Source organism: Pseudopodoces humilis, chromosome 3 (assembly GCF_049639895.1).
Source record: "Pseudopodoces humilis isolate 2021_Gansu_Grassland_sample_001 chromosome 3, ASM4963989v1, whole genome shotgun sequence".
NCBI classification, from domain to species: domain Eukaryota; kingdom Metazoa; phylum Chordata; class Aves; order Passeriformes; family Paridae; genus Pseudopodoces; species Pseudopodoces humilis.
Genome location: NC_142202.1, coordinates 54827449 through 54849445, shown reverse-complemented (window position 1 = coordinate 54849445; position 21997 = coordinate 54827449). Strand labels below are relative to the sequence as shown.

The following is a 21997-nucleotide window of genomic DNA, read 5'->3' as shown; positions in this document are numbered from 1 at the left end:
ATTTATATACATATATGTGTTGTGTGTGTCTACATATGTATGTTGTGTATATGAATGATGCTTCTGTGTCACCAGTGGTCCAGACTGATGTTACAAAGTAGCCCACAAATGCTCAGGATTGTCCTGCACTGTTTCCTTTCATTCAAAGTGTACACCAGCAGAGCAAAATTAGCCTTTTACCTCCATGCATTAAGGGCAAGAGCAGGATGGGAAATGAGCTGGATGCAGATAAGCACACCTACATGTATCGAGACAATAGAGGGAAGCCTGTATTATGAAGGATGTCACTGTTATGGTAACTATCAAGTCTGGTGCCACTGAAATGGAAAGATGAAAACCAGATGTCGGTAAAGGGAATGTGCATTATTGAAAGTACACAGGAACAAACAACAGGGCTATGTCATTTTTCCAGTGATCTTAAAAATATTTCACAGTGATGGATTATTTAACTTGTTTTTGAAAAGTGCTTGAGTGCTGCTTGTGTGCTTCTAGAGAAAAAGAAAGGCTAAATGAAAAGCGTTCATTCATTTGCTTTGCTTTAGTTTGTGTTGTTCCCCTTTTTGATTTGTCCAAGTCCCTCAATAGGAGATGGAAAGATTACTGAAACATAATTGTCTTTTTTCTAATGAATACACATTAAATAAAAGCTGTTAATTGGTAACATATTTTAGCTGGCATATGGCTAGCTAATAATGCAGGCTTAATTAGCAAATCTGGGGAAGAATAACTTCCTAATATGGAATTAAAAAGACCTGTCATTGTTTTTCATCAGGATAGATGATATTGCTTGGACCTGAAATTTAGCAATCTTTTTTTTTTCTCTTGGTCCCAGTGGGTGAGCTGTGTTTTTATATGTATCTATTAGAAAAACAGAGCTTGAAAGTGCCACCACTAATGCAGATAGGAAACAAAGAAACAGTAGCTCTCCGGAAAGTATAGTTATACTCTTAAAACATGTGGATCTGGTGACCTGGCCTGTGTTATTTTTAAAATGCCATATGCAGCACATAATTTCCACAAACTACTTATTTAATTTTGTTTCTTATCTTCAGACTTACTCTGTGGATCCCTAGGATCTGCAGACTACTGCAGAGGCAACCACTAATGGTGGATAAGAACAGTAGCCTTATGCACGCTGCACAGGATCTGTGAATTTGGATTTTTATACCAGACTGTACATCCACTGAAAAATGAAATGTTAAGGAGAAGGCATAACTTCTCTTGCTCCTTCAAGACCATTTCCTCAATTTTCTGTTTACAGTCTTCTCCCTCAGTGAACCTGATATGTCTCTAAGAGGAAGGGCACAGTCTACCCACCAAGCAAGAGGTTTCTGCTGCCGTGATGTGTTCTGCATGTCTTATCAGTAGCATGTTGTTTCAGGGATACAGCATCATTTTTCCTCTGATAGGCAGCCTCTCAGTGACTGAGCTGCACAGTTTGGCAAATGCTGAGCTGTCAAGTTGTGCTAATGATTTGGAAAGAGATGGATGTAAGTTTAATTGCAGTAATTAAAGGAGAAAGCTGTATTATTCCCTTGCCTGTATGAAGGTGAACATCCTTGAAACCTTAGAAGCAGTGCACACGTAACCAAAGGTATAGATACCCAGGCTTGGTGTATCTTTTAGGGTCAAGAGAAGGGTTTGCTAGGGAGCAGTAAGTGCTGCCAAGGGCAGTGTTGAATGAAGCCTTACAGCTCAGCTTCATTGCACTGTAGGAGTGCTGTTATAGGGGCAACATGGGAATTGCTGCGTTTTATTATGCCACTGGTGTAGTTCTCCTTTTATTAATGAATTGCTTGTCAGTCTTTTATCTCTTTGGTTCAGTGTTGTCATGTCCTATAATGTTTTATTTAAAGCTGCATTGTTCTTAGGGTAAGCTATCTGTAGACCCAATTGGTTTTGTGTAAATATGTCAACATTAAAACTCTTACTTTCAAGCCTGAATTTATTGCTGAGCTCTTTTAAAATTTCTTTTTATTGATGTAATTATGGCTAAAAAGTTCAAACAAAGGACAAGCATAATTATATAAAGAAATCATCCAGAGAGCTGCCTATTTGTTTATCATTTTATCATTGTAAGAGCATTTGTATGCCACAACATTTAGCAGCATATACCCTTGACAGAGCATCAGTGCTATTGATAAATCATGCTGACCTTCAGGGCAGTCAGCACCCTCTAGATATTTTTAGCTATTTGGCTAACTTTCTCAAAGCACCTGATGTTTTGTTTATGCAGTAAATTTCACAGGCAGGGAGGCAGGTATATTTCTGGGGAGATCAAACCCATCTTCCCTTGTCATAACTGAACTTTGTCCTGCACTCACCACATCAAGCTATTTATAAAAAAAAAAATCTTCTCATCTAGCATCTTTTTCCTTCATTTGTAGCAATAAAGGGAGGCATGGCAAGTCTGTCTGTACTCTCATACGCTGCTTAGCCTCCTTGTTGTCAGCGTCTCCAATTTTGGGTAATCGGCACAAAAGAGAAACTTGTGCAGCTGAGCTCAGAGGGAAGGTGTGTTTGTGAGGGATCACAACGTCCGCGGCTTCCTTCCGAGGGCCCTTTTCCTTTGGCAAAGTTTGTATTCACAAGCCACAATGCCCGCCTTCAGGAGGAGTAAGACCAGAGCTAAGAGTTTAGCGCTGGCTCGCAAAACCCAGCAGCAGGCAGCAGCAGCTTACGGCTCCCTGCACAGGATGCTCTCCGTGGTGAGTTCTGCAGCGGCGCGCCTTCAGCCGGGGTGCTGCTTAATTAGGCTGGGGTGATGGGGCTGCAGGAGCATCCAGGCTGCCTGTACCTGATAAATAATGACTATCTCAGCATTAGTAATCAAATAATGGATTCTCGCAGCGTGTAGTTGGTGGCTGGGATTGTACCAGTAACTGCATGGGAAAAGGTTTGGGGTTTCTGAAGTTTGGGGGAGGGAAGGGTGGGTTGGTTGCCTGCACTGTTTGATGCTGGGCTTAAGAAAATTGTTATTTCTTGCATCTCTCAGAGAAAGGACTAAGTAAGATCCATATTTTGACAAGAAGTAGGAAGGTTTTAAAAAGACTCCACATGGAAATTTGGAAATAACTGCAGCATGAATATTTTAACTGTTTCTCTGTTTTTTCACAATTAAGTTAGTATTATGGAAATAGGGAGAGAAAAATATGACCTGTAATCAAGGTAAAGCTGGTAAAATATAAGAAGGCTGTATATATATATTACACAAGTGGCAGAAAAATAGCATGAGCCTCCTGCATAAAAATTGACAACATCAGGATAAGGACCTAGGGTAGGAAGAACCAACAGTTTTTTGCAACATCAGGGTTTGGGAAAATTTTTATTCTGTGCTTTGATGTTGCCTCATAAGACTCTCCTTTTTGTGACCTGTCAGGGTTCCTCTTTTTGTTTTCCTGATGCTCTAATCTTTGCATTTTGTATACTCAGGATTTAGTGTCCTGTGATGGAAATCACTTCTGTTTTGCTTTTGACTTTGGTATGAATTGGGTCAGATGACTCTGGAGACCGATTCTAGAGAACCTGAGCATAGCATCTGTGGAACTCAGTGTCCTCTGCTTGTCCTGGGGACCTGGCCAATGCAGGCTCTTGGGCCCAGGTCCCTGCTGCATGACTTGGTTTATAACAAGAGTTTCAGTCAAGTACCTCAGTCACCACTGATGGCTCTTCTGTACTCAAAGAGAAAGATGGGCATCTCTCTGTGTGGCAGGTGAGAGGGAAGATTTGCCACTATGCAAATATCAATAGCTCAGGCACCATATCAGGTGGGTTGCATCTGGGCTGTTTTACACAGCTGTATGTTCAGCCTTATCCTGTGCTCTCTGGAAAGAATTACTGGGTCAGCAGCCCCTCCCTCTTATAATATTTGTGATATTTCTAAATAAGGTTGGTGACATATAATTCTCTATTCAGGCTGATTTGTTAATGTAAATCTCTCTGAAACTGGAAATTCTAACTCAAAGACAAAAGTTCCTTGTTAATTCCATGTCTTTTGTATAATCTGGTAGTGTCTAGCAGGGCACCTTATCATCCTTTGGTGCAGAGGATTTTCTTCTCCCTCCTTATAACATAACTCTAACTATGCTTTGCTTATTGCTATGAAGGATCTGAATGGAATATGAAAAATAATGCCCTTCTTTTAGCAAATTTTTAAACATTTTCATTAAAAGACAGGAGACAGAGTGAAACAAAGCAGACCCCTAGAATTTTGTTGTCACTCAGGACCAAGTTCATATTGAGTGGCCTTGAAGTTGGGAAAAGAAGGAGTAGGAGCAGAAGATAAGTAATGACTGAGGCTACTGCTTTGGTTTAGCTTCTATTGCTGAAAGCTGAGCAGCACTTTTGCCCAGACACCTACAGTGAAAATGCCACAAAGTATTTTTCAGTAAAGCTCTGCTAGCATTTTTCAGTTTTAATGGACAAATTAGAGGAATGACCTCATTCCTCAATTCTCAATACATTGACTGTATTGGTGTCTAACATAAAGCAACTTTTTTCTGTGGTCTTTAAGGAAGCTAAAGCCTGCAACTTTCTGGCCTTTTGTGTTGCTTGGTTACAAAGTACTTCCCACTCTGAGGAGATGCCAGAGATGCCCACACAGTGATGTACCCACAAAAAATGGTGGCTGTCAGGGCTACCTTTGTTTTGGAGAGAAACATCTTCTAACACAAAGTGAAAGGGAAGGACATCTCCAGGAGCTTTCCTTTTACACAGAGCAAGGGATGTAAAGGTGTCTCAGGCTACTTGTTCATTGCTCAAAACTCCATTGTATTTCATCCGCTGACTGGTGCATTCAGTCTTCCTGGAAATACATACATCAGACAGAGCTGACGTGTTAGCTGTTCATTTTTGGAGGGCACAAGTCTAATCTGTTTCTGCAGGATGTTTCTGAGCATGTTTCCTCTTAGGGAAGGGAGTTCAAAGGATTGGTGATCCAGCCCATAAAAATGGTCTGTGTCCTGCACAAGGATACTGAATCCTGAACACTCTTCAAAGGACATGAATGGCTTTCACTTCACCAAGGAGTCTTTCTTAAGTTGTGTAGAGTTTTCTAAGTCTACCAGAATATTCCTTTCCATCACTGTTTCAAACAAACCCTGACAGACTAGTGGAGGACGTGATGCGTATAAATGAGGGTAAACAGCAGCGTGCAAAGACCCTGTAACACTAATTGACCTTGTGCAGCATTTATGCTCAATCAGTATAATTCAGTAGAAAGTCACAGGATAGCCATGAAATCATTGTGCTAGTTCTTAACCAGTGCTGATTAATGTCTTCTGCTCTCTCACTGATTAATTTTATGGGGTTTTGTTACTCTGGTGGGGATAGCACAGCCTCAAATGATGATATGCTTGTCTGCAAGGAGCAAAGAAAATCTGTAAGACATCCTTGTAAGAGTATCTTTTTGCTCCCTTTAGGGGAATAATCTGTAATATTTCTTATCACAACTATTATTGAAAATAGAATGTGCTGCATCTCCGTCTGACAAGCTGAGCACCACTGTGGTTGTTGGCTTCCATGGGTCAAGGTAACATCTCTGTGGGCTGGAACTTTCCCTTCAAATGTTACTTTGAGCATTCCACATTCACAGAGATTACTCCTTGCAGATGGATGTGGAACCTTAAGTCTGAGTCTGAAACATGCAGGGATGAAAGAAATGTGTCTGCAGGCTACTTCTCCACATCCTTCTGTTTTCTATGAGGCCAAGAGAGTTTTGGGCAGGAGGTTGCTTCCCCTGACTGGTAGATCTGTAGAACAGTTTATACAGCATTGTTGGAAAACCTTGAATATTGCCAATAAACCAGCAGAGTGCCCCTTAGCTTCCTTGTCCCTGAAATATATGTGGGATTTTGCATAAGCTGCATAAACTCCATTTTTCTTTCCCACCTCTAGCACTGTTAGTCTAATTTTTTTGATATTTAGCCTTATCTAAAGCCTTGTCTGCTGTTCAGTGCCAAAGGTAAGCTGAAGCTGCTTGGAGTCCCCTGTACATGTTGCTGAAAGCGGCATACATAAGCTCAAGTAATGGATTTTGGAGGAAGTTTGCTGCTTCCATTGTAGTTTCTTCTCAGCTTTTATCTATTCCCAGCTACCTTGCAGCCCTATCTGTAGTCAGTTATCTTGACTTCTTTTGTTTTATTGATTGAAATGTTTTTATTCTGATAAGCTGCACACTATAAAGGTTGGCATAAATATTTTCTTTACCATTCTCTATACTAAGTACAAACATTCTTGTTCCTGTGCAAATAAAATCAGCTGTGTGCTTGAGGAATTTATCAGTTTTATCTGAGAGCCTTATCTGCCTATACTAACAATTGCAATGTCAAGATTGGAGCAAATTCAGGGTTAATTCTGTCCTTAATCCAAGATAGCGGTGGATGTGTGTAGTAGTAAGTGGGGGTTCCTTTTGAGACTTCTTGGCTTAAGGGCATTGGACTACCAAGTTTTGATTTGACATCCAGAATGCTCAGCTGGCTTTGAAATCCCAGCTGCAGGACAATCCCAAATAGAGGGCAGAGTCTGAGCCTCTCCTGCCCACACATGCCAGATGTAAAAGAGGTGGTCCTAGGGATTGTCACTAGAGACATTTTAGAAAGGATCTGTTTGAAACAGTTTAAAAGAGCCGGGAATTGTTTAGTGTCAGAGGCAGAAAGTAGCATCCAGAACACTAGGGGAAAAGGGTAGAGATCCTGACCTGGGTGGTAAGAGAGTTTTGTGAAGAAACATGGAGGAAGCATTGTTTTATGTTTCTCTACTTATTTGTTGCTAAGTTCTCATTTATGCTAGGCTTCTTGTCAAGAACCAGTGGTTCCACTGGCAAAATGTGTTCCTTCATCTTCTGTGGTCTATGCAATGTGTATGAGTGAATGTGAAACACTTTTGTACTGTGATCAAGTAGCATTTCATGCTTGCTTTGACCCAAGTGTAAATACACAGTGGGTATAAAGAGTGAGGTCTGGATATTGTGTGGTCTGAAAGACGCTTCCCTCTTGTAAAGGGAAGGACACAGAGCAGCAAGCCTGAAGGGAAAGACAAGATTCTGTGAGGAAGGAGGTCAAGGGCAATATTTTTAATGCCAAATTTGCAAACATATCCAGGAAAGTATTAAAGTTTATAAAAATCAGTGCTTGTCAGCAGTACCTGAGAGGTAATCCCGTGCCTTGGTCTTAGGCCAGCTATGCAGAACAATTCCTGACAGGAACATTATATTGCTTAGATGATCAAAAAGTATTTATGTTGAAGAGTACCATCTATTTCCATATGCTTTCCCATACAGTGATTCTCGGTGACAGACGCAGCACTGACCCCAAAACTCAAGAGAATGTAGAAATAGCACGTTCCCCAATGTCTGCCTGCTCTATATGCAAAGGTGGTTGAGGAGTAATAGAGGACTTCTAACTCTTCCTTGTAAAACTGTGCCTGATGATGATGCTTGTGACTTGCTTTCAATAGGCTGCCTTGCATGCTTGATCCCTATGTCCTTGATCAGTCCTCAGGCTGATGTAAATCAAGCTGCCCAAGTGCATCTTGAGCTGCAGAGACTGTAAAATCTAAAATATTCTGATATAAATACAAACCCTTCTGACATCAGAAACAAAGAATACAAAACTGAAGTGCTTTGGCATTCAGTTGTTTAGAAGCTGCTTTAAAATAACACATACACACACACCACTTCCTAAATTATTTGCTTGCAAGCCACTAATTAATTTCATTGTCATGGACGGACTACAATTTTAAAATTTATTCAATCAGTGTGGGGCTGTAATTCTAACAAACACCATTCAATTCATATTGCATTTTTCTTGGTCCTAAGAAGTGCTGAAAATACTAAATGTATCTAAATTTCATAGTCCTGCAAGCTGTCATTATACTGGATTATGAAGATGGTTGTACACATCAGTGAGGAAAGTATCTTCATTTTTTTAGAATTGTGGCATTTTTCAAAACCGGGAGCTGGGAAGCTACAGAGTAATATGGACTACATATCTGACAATTTAACATATATTTTCATCATATAGGTATTTTATCACAGGAATGGTTGAGATTAAATATTGTAGGTCCATTTAGCATCCACTTTACTTAAAGACTTTGTATAGCTGAGTTCATTTTCAGATTAACTTCAGCATTTGTTCATTTGATGGCCTACTATGTTGGTGAACCAAGCTACATAGGTAATAGTGGTAAATCAGGACAACCAAAAAGGATGACTTGAAGCAGCTTGCAGAATAAATAAAGTACAAATTAAGACAGTTCTGAAATACACTCATGTCCTGATATCACTGAAGAAAGACTTACACATGAAATAAGGCAGCCTCCATGTAGTCCTCATTTGAATGCACTTGCTAAATACAAGGTGATAAATAGCACAGCTTATGCAACTGTCCACTTTGTGCAAGCGTCTGGATGACAGAAGCACTAAAGAAGAATTGTTTCATGTAGTACAAAGATGTGGATACCAAATGCTGCAATGTAGAATTGGATAACGGTAGTGATGTTTTAGCTTTCAGGGAAACACCATGTAAGAAAGAGAACAGTGGAATAATTTCAAATTAAGCACTGAAGATTATGGCCTGCAAAAGTTGCTCTTGGATATTAGTTATGGTCATCCAAAAGCAAATTACTTAACTATTTCATAGTGTCAGAAATACCTCCTTGTCTTCCATCTTTGCATTATAAGATTAACTCTTGTTCTATCTTCAGTTCCTACCTTGTTTGAAAATTTTCTATTTTTTTATTTTTTTTTTAATAGTTCTTCTAAAGCATATAAAATATTTAGTTTCCCATTTGCCTTTTTTGAAAGCAAAATATTCTGATATGTAGTTGTATCCTTGGAGAAAAAACATCTGACCATCTTTTGACACCCCCAGATATTGGAATCTGAACCCTCACCTCCATGTCTCATTGTTTAGAAAGCAACATCAAAACACAAAACACAGTATAGGGAGCAGATGAAATATAAAAGAATTATTCTGGATGCTTATAAGATATTTATCTGCTAATTCTTTCAGTTTTGATGCAGTGAGTGTTGTAAAATAAGAGAGGTGGAAAACAGTGTCTTGCTAGTGTCATAACAATTGTGATATATCCGAGTGCTCTCTCATCTTTTGCACTCCATGAGCTTGTATCTGCAGCCTGAAAATAATTTGCACTGGAAAATCACTAGCAATTTTAAATTCTTTTTGCTGCTCTGATCTGGTTCTGCTATAAATTAAAGCTGTTCAAATCTGTCAAGATACACGTCTGACAAAAATCAATGGCATGATTGCATGGAGGAGCAGAATTGGAGGAATTTAGAAATAATTGTAGTACAACTTGTATTCTAAAACATCATCGCTTGTCTGTTTCTTCTCACTTGACAGAGCGCAGAACAGATCAGTGCATTGTGCCGAAACTTCCAGGAAGTCCAAGCAAGCAATATGGAAGGACAGAAGGACAACCAGGATCCACCTCCAAGACCACTGGCTCGCCACCTTTCTGATGCAGATAGACTGAGGAAAGTCATCCAAGAACTTATGGACACCGAGAAATCTTATGTCAAGGTAAAAAAAAATAAAAAATCATGGCTCACATGTTTTTGAGGCTGACCATGACTTGTGGACCATCTTAATATATTTTGATCTTATCTTTATACAACCAGCCTTCCACAAGGGCCATAACCTACAAAGTTTCCTTATCTACTTGTTCCTATTGTTTCTGGAAGACTTGCTCCTATAGCTGAAGCTGTAGGATTTGATGTAGTAGCATTACTTGTAGTCAATTTGTAGCTGTATTGGTGAGCGGTCATCTGTGGGGAGAAGATACCTGCAAACAAAAAGGGTTTTCCAGGGGGTGTCTCCCCAGTTTTGAAGATGAAAATAAATCTGGTAGAAGAACAGAATAGTTTTCTACAAATGAGTATGTGGAAAAGAGTACATGATTATTTTTGAACCAGGAAAGCTAAAAGGCACAACTCCAGTGGGTTATAGCACTACTTGGAAGTTATTTCTCTTCTGACTGATAAGCCTGCAATTTGTTCCATGTAGCTCTCTTCTTTTTATGAACTCTAAAAGCATGTGACTAGATGTCAGAGGAAACAAGAGAACATCGATTTCATTGATCTCCAGCAAGAGGGCAGCATCCCCTTTTCTGGATCACAAAACATTAATTACAGATGTCAGTACTTGCTGCAGTTACATTTGTGGAAAAGGAGAAAACAAACCACCAATGCACTAATACAGCCATACGCTGGACCCTCATTTATGATGTATCTTTTAGAGGAATTGCTTGAACAAAGCATGACCATGGAGGTCACTGATATACGTGAAATTTTGCATCAGGAAAAATCCTGGCAGGTTCCAATACTTGTTATGGTGTTTTCTGGGAGATGCTCATTATTCCTTCTACATAGAATTTCTGGTGTGTCTCTTCCTGGGGTTGGAGAGCCCTGTAGGGGGCCCCAGTCCTGCTGTCATGCTTTGGTGGGGGTAATAAGTCTTCAAAAATGGCACTAACTTTTTTAAGAAATGACTGGAAAATTCCTTGATCACACCTACCTGACAACATAACTGAACACTTTAATAACTTACAGAATTTTAAAATGCTACATATCCTTCTGAATTTTACTACAGATGTTTGATAAGTGGCAATTTATATAGTTTATTTAACATACATAATTAAAACATTTGATGCCATTCATATGGATGGACTTACTCAAAAATAATCATCTGTAATAATTCTTCCTCATGTTAGGCTAAAATATAATTTATTATAATCAAGTTGTAAAGCCCTAAGGATGAAACAAAAACATTACAATGAAATCAGTTTGCCTCTAATTTAGTAGTACCTTCAGTGCTAACAACATGCAGGCTATTTTGTTACTGAAAAGGAATTGTATCTTTAGTTCATTCCCCAAACTTACCCCTATCTCAGGGCTGCCACATAAAGAACAGTTTCCAAATGGTACAGAAAAAATGAACAAATATTCTTTTTTGCAGGACTTGAGCTGCCTCTTTGAGATATACTTGGAGCCGCTTCAAAAAGAAACCTTCCTTACTCAGGACGAGGTGAGGGAGTATCTAAAAAAATGTCCTTATCATTCTTTTATGGGTTAAGACCTTGGCACTTGGGTTTTTCTTTGCTGAGAGCATGACAGAAAAAGCAAACAACAAAGATGTCAATAGGAATGACACCAGTCAGTGCCTTTCTCTCTGGTGTGTGCATCACTTCCTTTCCTTAAGGGGTAATTGTTCTTCTGAATTAACTGCTGAGAAACCTTCACTTTCTGCATGTATTTTTTATGAAACCTGTTTGAAAAGTATTAACAAAGACATTACTAGCCTTTACAATCTCTTTGTGTGTTCCATCTCCTTAGTCCACTGTTTTCAAAAGACCACTTTTAGGTCCATGGAGTGCTGTACTTCATAGCCTGATGTTTTCCACAGATGGAGTCCTTGTTTGGCAGCCTGCCAGAAATGCTGGATTTCCAGAAGGTGTTTTTAGAGACCCTTGAAGATGGAATATCTTCTTCCTCAGATTTTAATACATTAGAAACACCATCTCAGTTCCGGGTAAGTATTTCATCATTTCCTACTTTGTAGTGTGCCTGGAAATGTTTGTGAAAATCTGGCTTTAAGAAGTTTCTGGCTCTAAGAAGTTTTGTAGGCTTGCTTTTATGTTTGAAGCCTTACTTTGGATTACAGAGTTCTATTCAGCAATGAAAGATAAGTGCTATTTTTCATGGTTTTATCTTCCTCCCCTTGGCAAAAGTTGCAACATGGGAAAAGGCAGAGTAGACTTAGAGTACACAATAAACTGGCAGTGTTTGTGAGGCAGAACTCCTTTGTAGAGAGTTTGTCACTGTGCTGAATTCTGCCCTGCCTGTGCTTCTCCCTGCTGTGCCCAACTAATCCCCAACAGACTGGGAGCTTTTCTTGTTAAATGCCATGAGTTTGAGGTCCAAGAAGCAGGCTTGTGAAGAGTAGATGGCTGTGGCACCACCTAGTACCTGCTCTGACTGGAGGAAGTAGATTCCCTGGCAATGGAGTCACTGGCTCAGGAATGGGTGTGACTGCTGAACACTTGCTGCATTTTTGGGGAGCAAATGTTGATTAAAAGAGGGGAGAAGGCTGCTTTCCTCCTCCTTCAGTACTCCTGTTATATTTGCTTTGGGAGGCGTTTTTCTAAAAATCTCTCTCTTGTGATTCAGTCCCTCCCACATCTGCCCAACTTCCCCTTCATCCAAGAACATCAGAGGTGTCCTGTAATTACCACCTGCCTGAAAAAAGGAAAACAGCTGGAAAGTAATCCCATATGTGTTTTACTCTGTCCCTTCTGGCTTTGGCACTTTTATGCCTTGCTTTCTATGCCTCACGTTTTATTCCTAGCATAACATAGTTACATGTCTCCTGATTTTTGTTCCTGTGCTGCCTGAAATATAAAGTAAAACAGAATACCTGCTGAGGAAGAAAGGAGAAAATTGCAGGCTATGCCTAAATAGGCTGACCTCTACATTCAGCAAAATACAAAAATATCATTGAGTTACTAGCAGTAGTATATTCATGTTATATATATATATATATAAGATACGTATAGAAAGAGCAGATACTCCGCCATTGGGTCTGCTTGTTGTATGCCTGAATATTTATTTAGGATTCTAGTAGTGAACTAATATTTTGATTGTTTTGATTTCAGAAATTGCTGTTTTCCCTTGGAGGCTCCTTTCTGTATTATGCTGACCACTTCAAACTGTACAGTGGCTTCTGTGCAAACCACATCAAAGTTCAGAAAGTTCTTGAGAGAGGTAATTTATTGTCTTCATTACTGTAATTCACTTGCATGAATTCAAACTGCAGTGAACTACTGTAACAAATCTTGTCAACTTGCAGAGAATATTGGATAAAATCAAGGAATAAATATTGGTATAAAATAAGGACTGATCAGGTATCTTTCAACAGGAAGATCAGAGGTTCTGCTAAGCTTGGTATAGACCTGAATAATAAGATTCCTTTTGTAGCTTCTAGGCAGAAGCCTGGAGAGCTGTAGAAACACCTTCCACAAGTTTATGCTGTCTGCAGGCTCAGACTCCATAAAAGCAGCAACAAATGGTGGAATAAATTAGGAATTACTTCCTCTGCCATTTGCTGCAGTGCAGTGGAAAAATTAGAGGAATCATCTCACCTTTTTAAAATTGCTCTCTCAGCCCTTTTGAATGTTATTTGAAGTTTCAGGTAATTATTATGAAATGCATAGTGTACACTACTCTGTAAATCATCCATTGAAAAGGGCGAGAGTTTTGGTGCTGGGTTCAAGTTGCCATTCCATGTTTTTTTTCAGTTATTGTAGCTTCCATGACTTTCATGTTCAACTGAACCAATTATTTTTTTGCATCTAGCCAAAACAGATAGTGCATTTAAGACCTTTCTGGATGCTCGAAATCCTACAAAGCAACATTCTTCTACACTGGAGTCATATCTCATAAAGCCTGTTCAGAGAGTGCTGAAATATCCTCTGCTTTTAAAAGAACTGGTGTCGCTGACAGACAATGAGAGTGAGGAGCATTATCATTTGACAGGTAACACCTTCTTTTCTTCTACAGGAATGAATATGAGTTAAGTTTTATTTCCTGCCATTTCTGACGATACAGGTAGACAGCACAAAACCTGACAAAACCTAGAGAGAATTCCCTCCCTCTCCTTAGAAGTATTTTTTATTCCTTTAGCTAAAGCTTCTACTTTGTATGTCCAAGTCCCTTTGAGAAGTAGGTATGCCCAGGATTTGCCATGGCAAGTAGGACTGGGATCTTTATCCTCGTGCACAGGAGCATGTCAGGTCACAGTGTTACCTTTTTATTTTTTTTTTTAAAACCCACTTGAGAAACTCTGACCAAGGCTCCATCTTGTGGTTATTATTTAATTCTTGAAATATGTCAGAGTTTAAGAGGACCACAGAAGGAAATATTTGTTGTTTGAGGTCTTTCTGCAACTCTTGCTTGTGTAGAAGAGATCTTTGTCAAATGTTTGCAGTCCTCCCATGTGGAGAGACTTATCAAACATGCATTTGAGTTGATTCCTTTTATAGGCTCACATGCCTGAGACTTCAGCCTGGCAAATTCCAGTTCAGGCCTGTCACAGCACCCGGTGGATAAAAATCAAGAGATGGATTTTATGGATCGATTGTCATTTTCACAAAACAGATGCAGACAAAATAGACTGTCAGTAAAAACTCATGAGCCTCTTACTGACTTCAAAAGGAGCTTCCAATATTGTTCCCTTCCCCAAACAAGCTGGGGGTGGGGACGTTATTGCAGATCAGGATAGATGCCAAACTGCTAAATGCTGTGCCATTAGGAATTGATGAAACAAAGGATCTCTGTCCAATTCCATTCTGAATTAATACAAAAATCTCATGGAATCCAGCGACATTCTTGTTAGGAAAACGTAATTTAAATAAATCCTGGCCACACCAGCACTGCATGTGTACAGCCTATGAGGAACTTGTACAGCCTAACCCTGTATTTCTTTGTCCATTCTGGGATGAGACAAGTGCAATTTGTTTGTCTTAAAGATCATTAGATAACTTATTCTAGGATGAGTGTAGATTACTCCAGATATTGGTCCCAGTGGCCCTATATCTACAAGATGCAAGATTTAACCACAGTACTATCACACTGCTATAAATATTGATAACTTTGGGGGCTTGTCACTGGAATGCTTATTGCAGCCTTTTCAGCTATTTAAGACACCACATGAGCATTTTTCACTTACTCTGACCAGGAAGTATTTCTTCTGCTGTTGCTATGAGAAAGTACTATTGATATAGAGCTGTAAATCAGTTCACCAGACTTTGGGAAGGTGACATCATTTTATGTGCCTCAAGAGGAATTAAATTTAAAATTACCATATTTAGAAAATACAAATTAATTACATAGCTGTGTATAAAATTTTTAAACATTACAGAAGCTCTGAAGGCAATGGAAAAAGTAGCAAGTCACATAAATGAGATGCAGAAGATATATGAAGATTATGGCACTGTATTTGACCAACTGGTTGCAGATCAAAGTGGAACAGAGAAAGAGGTAAGAGAAGAAAAAACATGTTGCATTGACTCTTGAAGCATTATTCAGCTTGCTGTTGGGGCTTCATCTCTTCCTGAGGTAATTTTGGGAATGTATTCGTGCTGGGCTTGCTCCATTCTCTAATATTTTGACTTCTGTTTTGTATCTGTCTGTTAAATTTCTTTCTGTCAGTAGGTTATGGTAAAGTTTTCAGACAGCTGCCAGAGCTGCATTCTGGACTGACAGGAATTGCAAGCAGGAGTAGATACAGTTCTCAGTATGGAAAAAAACCCTCTTGTCAAAACATTGCAGAGATTATCCATGCCCCAAGGCATTCAGATTTTATGCTATTGAGTTCTTAAGTTCTTAACATATTTTTTCACCCGTATAAATGAAAATGGCAATTCGAGGGATTTCACATTAAGATCTGTTATTCTCATTCTCTACACTTCCAGTGCTGAGGCATGCAGGAGTATTTGACAGAGCAAAACCCATTAGTTATACAGACTGTGTGCAGTCATCTCACAGAACTGGGGCAGCAAGGCCTCAACTTAGCCATTTACATCAAACAATTACTAAGCAGATCAAATATGTAAAACTGGATATCAGATATGAGAGATGTCATCTCAGTTGTTTCATTTCCTGCTAGTAAAAGTCAAAGTGTCCCTGTTGACTACCTGGTTTCTCATCATTTATGGGGAAACTAAACTTGACAGCCTGTGATATTCTTCAGCATTATGTTGTGTCCCACAGAAGAAAGGAGCCTCAGAGTACAAGACCTCCATTAATTCTTCCATTGGTAGTCATTAATACTAATTACTCTGTAGAAATTAAATATATTTACAGCTAATAATAAACCTGGTGTTTTATAACTAGCTATATGCAAGTGTAGGGGCTTATTACTTTGTGTACTTAGGGGCTATTACTTTGTATATTTGTAACCTGTTTTGAAAGAAGGGATTACTCACACTTTTCCTGTTATAGTGAAGATGTCTTTCTATACATAGAGTAAATACAGAAAACATAGATCCTTGAAGTTATCAATGTGTACTAAAATGTAGCACTGATGTATATATTTATATTTTTAATTATATACTATATTTATATACTATATTTATTTTTATATATATATTTATATATTATATTTAATTATATATTATGTTATAATTTAACACAGGTGACAGAGCTTTCAATGGGTGAACTTCTGATGCACTCAACAGTTACCTGGCTGAATCCTTTTCCATCGCTGGGCAAAGCAAGGAAAGACCTTGAACTTACAGTGTTTGGTAAATGTTTTCCTTAAGGACTCTGCACTTTCAAATCTGAAGATTGCCACATTAGATCTTCTCACAGGATAAAAACCCCAAACTCCCTTCCCTGTAGTCATGTGATGTCTAGGGTGGAGTTACATGTGAAAAAATACATAGTTGTCTTTTCCTGACATGAAAAAGTTTATATTTATTTACTTGATGGTACTGCTTGGTCTGTGGGCCACCCTCAGCTGCTGTCTTGCCTATATTTAAACTATGGAAATCAGTGATTTTCAAGAGGCAATATTAGAGTATTTAGAACAATCTGTAAATGAGGCTTTCAAAGGAGGCTTGTGGGAAAATCATGATTTATTCTACTCTTGTGAATTCAGACTAACTTCTGCTTTACAGCTACTGCATTGGAATCCCCATCCAGATTATTTTAACCTGAAACTTGATGTGGAAATGAGAGCATACAAACAAGAGTCCATTTCTTAAAAAAAGATTATTTTAATATTTCAGTGGATAAACACCTTCAGAAGAACTCCATGTTGATGGAGTTCTCTTTCTCAGGCCACTCCTTCCCTGGGAAGCATAGTTAAGATACTTCAAACAGAAGAACAAACTATTGAACTGCAGGAAGAACAGACTGTGTCCTTCACAGCACTCTCTGGCTTATAGGCCCTTCACTCCACTTGAAAATGCCCACTCTCTACAGAAAGAAAACTTTTTTACATCTAACCTACATCTTCTGTATTTGTTTATGTGATGACTTACAGGAGATAGGTGGTTGCTGGTAGTTTCAGAATAAATGTACAGAATGGCTTCATCCTAAATGTTCAGAACAAAATCTGAGGAAAAATAGTGCCATTGCATGAAAGTGCAGGATGAAAAACCCAGCTGTCATCTCAGCACAGGGAAAATGCTTTTCAGTGTTTGCTTATCTCATCCTTCACATTACCATGCCTATAATAATCAGTTCTGTAAGACAGTATTTTCACTGAATATTGCAATATGCCTACAATTAACAGTTTTCCTTTCTTTTTCTTTCTCTTTTCAGTTTTTAAGAGGGCTGTAATACTGGTGTATAAGGAGAACTACAAATTGAAAAAGAAAATGGTAAGTCTGGTGTCACTGGAGGTGGTGGGTTTTTACAATATTACTGCAATGTGAAATGGAATGGACCCACATCAGCATTAAAGGGGGAGTGACTGAGATGAAACACCACTTTCCCTTGCTAGGCTGGAATTATGGCTATCCTGCTAAAACAAGTGCTTAGTATCTGTGTAGCAATACATATTTTTTGTTATTTAGTAAGCATCATCATCCTCTGTGTGAACTCCACATAAATTTTATCAAGTGGAATATGAAACATTGCTACGCAGAAATCACTAATTTTTCCAGATAGCGTTTATGATGGCCTACGTTACAACAGGATGTAGGTGAAAGATCTTTGTTTTACAGACCCTTGATTACCCTGGAAGGAAAGGAAAAGGGGCACGTTATAGGAAAAGCCAATGTTATAACATTCTCTGCACCCACTTTCAGACTTGAAATGTGGAAGTCAGGTAGAAAATTATATGTTCCAAGTACCAGTAGTGATACACTGCACCATGCTCATTGTAACAGATGGAGGGGCTCTAAAAGTAGCAGCAGCAGCTACATGATTAATGTATTCTGCTAATCAACAGTCTGCATGTTCTTTCACAGGGAACTTCTTCCCTGGTAGTACTTATAGGGAAAGTATTATTTTTATCTGTTAAAATCAAATGACTTTTAAAAGTTGAAGCAATTACAAATTCCAAAGGTTGTGTCTATCACCCTTTTGACTACTTTTACAAGTTCATTTTAAGGGAGTGAAGGAAAGTTTAATCAGTTTAGTTTTTCTTCAAAGGCAGGTCTTTTACGAGTAGCACAAAACAACAGCACTTCTTCTACTTCTTAGAAATACCCTTTGTTTTCTTTTTACAGCCTGCTAATGTTCGTGCTGCACATAATTATGGTGACTTGGATCCATTTAAATTTCGTTGGCTGATTCCTTTATCTGCTCTTCAAGTTCGACTGGGGAACACAGCAGGTAACTCTCTTGCAGTAAATGCTTTAGGACTGAATGCTTTTCTGGGATTCTGTAATACTGCTTCTTCCAGATGTCTTTCTGAGCCTCTGGAAACAAGCAGGTGTAGAGAAAATACCATCTATCCACTGTTACCTCTGCACTCAGGGAGTACAGGCTTGATACATTTACGTACTTTCTTCCTTTAGTATGTTGACTTCTTCTGTGTGTTAAGGTAGATGTAACATGATGTAAAGGAATGACAGAATGGAAATTTCCAATAAAAGGCAGGTGGTTTGCCACAGTTGACATCCTGGTGACATGCTGGTGCTGTGTGTGCACTGATCCTCATGTTTTTTTCAAACCAGGGAAAGGTGACTCTAATTTGTGGTAGTAAAAGGGCTGTGGGTTTATTTTCAAGCTGATCTTTATAGTCCTATCCACTTCTGTATGTTCTGTGAAGAGTCACAAGGTCTTCAGAGCACACCTGGGTGAAGGCCTGTTAAGGCTGGAAGACACGGAGAAGAACAAAAATGGGGGAAAGCGACTCCCCAGAAGAGAAGTTATCAAAGGCAGTGCTAGGCTGCCACAACAAGAGCTCAGGGGACTTTCTCTTGGGTTCCACCTTGGGTGAGATCTTCTGTAGCTCCACACGTGGCTGAGTTAACACTGCCTTCTGGAGAGTAGAGGAGCTCTAGCCTGGTCTTTTGTGCTTTTGAGCTTTTGTGGTGTATGCAAAAGTATAATGTTTCCTTCCATCCACAGGAACAGAAAACAGCTGTATTTGGGAACTGATTCACACCAAGTCAGAATTAGAAGGCAGGCCAGAAACAATTTTTCAGTTGTGCAGCAGGTAAGCTTTACATGGAGATTGTATTTCACAAATTACATTAATGGACTTTTGAAAACAGGAAGTATTTTCTCCCATGTGACCTTTGCATAAGCAGTTTCAAAATGGCACTCATTATTTGAAGCCAGGCACTACACCTTTAACTGTTCTTAACTACATAAAGTATAACAAATCCAAATGGGTGAATTAGTGAATCAGATGCAGTGATTCAATGTCAGAATCTGCAGATACAGGAACACAAGCTCCAGTGGACAGATTTTATCAAGACTCTCAGCTTGTTAACTGAGAGTTAAAGAAAAGAGAATTTTCTTCAAACTTGAAACTAAAGAAATTACTTTCTTGTAAAGACCAGTTAAGGTGGTGATTCCCTCATAAAGAATTTACCTTTCAAGTCATTTTCTAAGAGGAAGTAACCAAGATGTCAAAACACAAGGTGTGTAAAATGTCTAATACTGTTAAGATGTCCCTGCCCATGGCAGTGGGGCTGGAATTAGATGATCTTTAATGTCCCTTCCAACTCAGAACATTCTATGATCTTCTGATAGCTGTAAACCCATTACTAAAGCAAGCTTTAAAAAAATCACTGCACTAAAGCCCATCAGCAGAAAGGAAAATTTTATCCCAATGTCGAACTTTGGAGAGGAAAATTAAGTTCTGTATTTTCTTAAACTTGCAGTGATTCTGAGAATAAGACTAACATTGTGAAGGTCATCCGTTCTATTCTGCGGGAGAATTTCAGACGTCACATAAAATCTGAGCTACCACTGGAAAAAAAATGTAAAGATCGCCTTGTCCCACTTAAGAATCGTGTACCTGCAACAGCCAAACTGGGTAAGAAACACCTTCTCAGGTGAAAACTGAGGTGTCCAGACTCTGGTGCTGGTAGGGTGTTCACAATTACTACCCATGACCATAGAGTGTCACGTGTCAGACCCACAAATCCCATTTCTTTTTTTTTTTGACTGGAGCAGGAGTAGTTTCTCTACCACTCAGTATGTGACAAGGGCTAAAAGACATAAGCAGACTTGCTGTCCCTCCGCCCCACACTGTGATGTGTCATTAGCTCTCTTCAGAGAAGACTTAATAAGGCCCAAATTAATTTTGCTGGGAAGGAACAGACACACCACCCTTTGGCATACAATGTTAGTGTTCTTTCCCCTGGGTTCCCTTTAGTAACTCAGCCCTAATAACATTTACAGCTAGAACAACTGGCAAAAGGCAGGGGTCTTGCTTCTTTCAATGCACAAAATCTGCACCCCAGCTGATACTGCAATTAAGTACAGACTTCAGACATTTCAGTTAAATGAATAGTTACTAATATTTCAAGTTCTCTATTGGATCAGTCCTCTGTAAAATCCCCTTAACAGCAGAGGATCTGGAAGAGTTCAACTCCTGCCTACACCTGGGCCCTTCAGTGCTTGAGGTGCCCAAGTCAGTCTTTCTTTCTGCAGAAGTGTGCAATTTATGACCACAGTTTTTTGGAGGATTTTATATATATCACACACAAAGGCAAGCACAGAGGCCTAGGATAGGTGTAATGGAAACTGTGACATGAGTCACACTGAGCGCTGACACATCTGACTTGGAATGACTATGTCCACCACAATCATAAGTGGGGAATATTAAGATAACAGGTATAGATGTTTTTTTTCTGAAAAACATAAACCTGCATTTTCACTCTGCACAGCTTCCACGAGATCCTTGAAGGTACTGAAGAAGTCATCCAGTAGCGAGTGGAACAGTGACCAGGGGAAAGGCACCTTCCAGGACTCTGATGAGTGCAGCCTAAGCAGCAGCACTCAGAGCAGCAGCTGCCACACTTCTGAGAGCATCCAGGAGCCCAAAAATTCATCTCCTGATAAACATGCAGAGAGCCCTGCATCTGACTTCTCTAATGTTCTTGTCAAAGAATCCGATATTCTCAGTGATGATGATGATGATGACGAGGACTATCGGAGCCTAAAGAAAGGCAGCCCTACAAAAGACATTGAAATACAGTTCCAACGGCTGAAGATTTCAGAGGAACCCAGTGCTGACTCTGAACAGTCTCAGGCTGCTGAAAATGAGGAAGGAGATGGCTTTCAGATAGCAGAGCATCCAAAGCTCGTGCGGGGCCATTTCTGCCCAGTGAAGAGAAAAGTAAACAGCACAAAGCGTAACAGAGGAACTCTAATGGCAATGCAAGAACGTCACCAATCCCTTGACAGTCACTCTGATGCTGCAAACCTGGATCTGAACTCTATTTTAGAGAGAGAATTTAGTGTCCAGAGTTTAACATCTGTAGTTAATGAGGACTGTTTTTATGAAGCTGTGGAGAGGCATGGAAAATCCTAGCTTTCTAAGCACTATATTGAAACATTCATTTGAAGTCCACATAAAATTCAACAAACATTTTGCTTTAAAACTAGTAAATTCATGGAAGCTGCAGGAAAACTACTCTCTGATTTTGTGCACTAATACATTTTTGCTCAAAAACAGCTGTAAAGGATTCTTAAGTTATTTTAATTTATTGTGGATCAAAAATAGATTAAGTTGGCCCAGGTTTGTAAATTAGTTCATCCCCTTCAAGAAGTTATTAAGATGTAGTAGTGTTCTTGGGGATGGCCTCATTAATATTTTAAGTAATGTGGAAAAGGTGCTAGTGAGTGGCAGAGGGGTTTACAATGGGAAGTAGCATTGCAAACTGAATTTTTCAATAACTTGGGCATTTTATTTCTTTGGTTTTCATGTTTGCTTTATTTAAAGCACAATTAAGTTATTGTAATGTGTTTTAGTGCACAACAGTGCAGAACTTTCATTTTTGTATGTTT

General features: G+C 39.1%; 1 protein-coding gene across 9 annotated transcripts in view; it reads left to right on the top strand.

Moving 5' to 3' along the window:
• The window catches only part of TIAM2 (TIAM Rac1 associated GEF 2), a 166233-nt gene extending 144328 nt beyond the window's left edge, over positions 1-21905 (top strand). For 8 of the 9 annotated variants that reach the window (XM_088052690.1, XM_088052691.1, XM_088052689.1 and 5 more), the window contains 12 exons: positions 9363-9542; positions 10977-11045; positions 11424-11549; positions 12673-12781; positions 13373-13552; positions 14937-15055; positions 16212-16320; positions 17345-17403; positions 18256-18361; positions 19103-19190; positions 19864-20018; positions 20875-21905. In XM_088052690.1, the coding sequence (XP_087908816.1) occupies positions 9363-9542; positions 10977-11045; positions 11424-11549; positions 12673-12781; positions 13373-13552; positions 14937-15055; positions 16212-16320; positions 17345-17403; positions 18256-18361; positions 19103-19190; positions 19864-20018; positions 20875-21521 (1947 nt within the window). In that variant the 3' untranslated portion in view covers positions 21522-21905. Of the gene's footprint in view, positions 1-2597; positions 2709-9362; positions 9543-10976; positions 11046-11423; positions 11550-12672; positions 12782-13372; positions 13553-14936; positions 15056-16211; positions 16321-17344; positions 17404-18255; positions 18362-19102; positions 19191-19863; positions 20019-20874 lie in introns of those variants that run through there. The other variant, XM_088052694.1, reaches the window with a different exon arrangement.
• Positions 21906-21997: the final 92 nt, after the last annotated feature.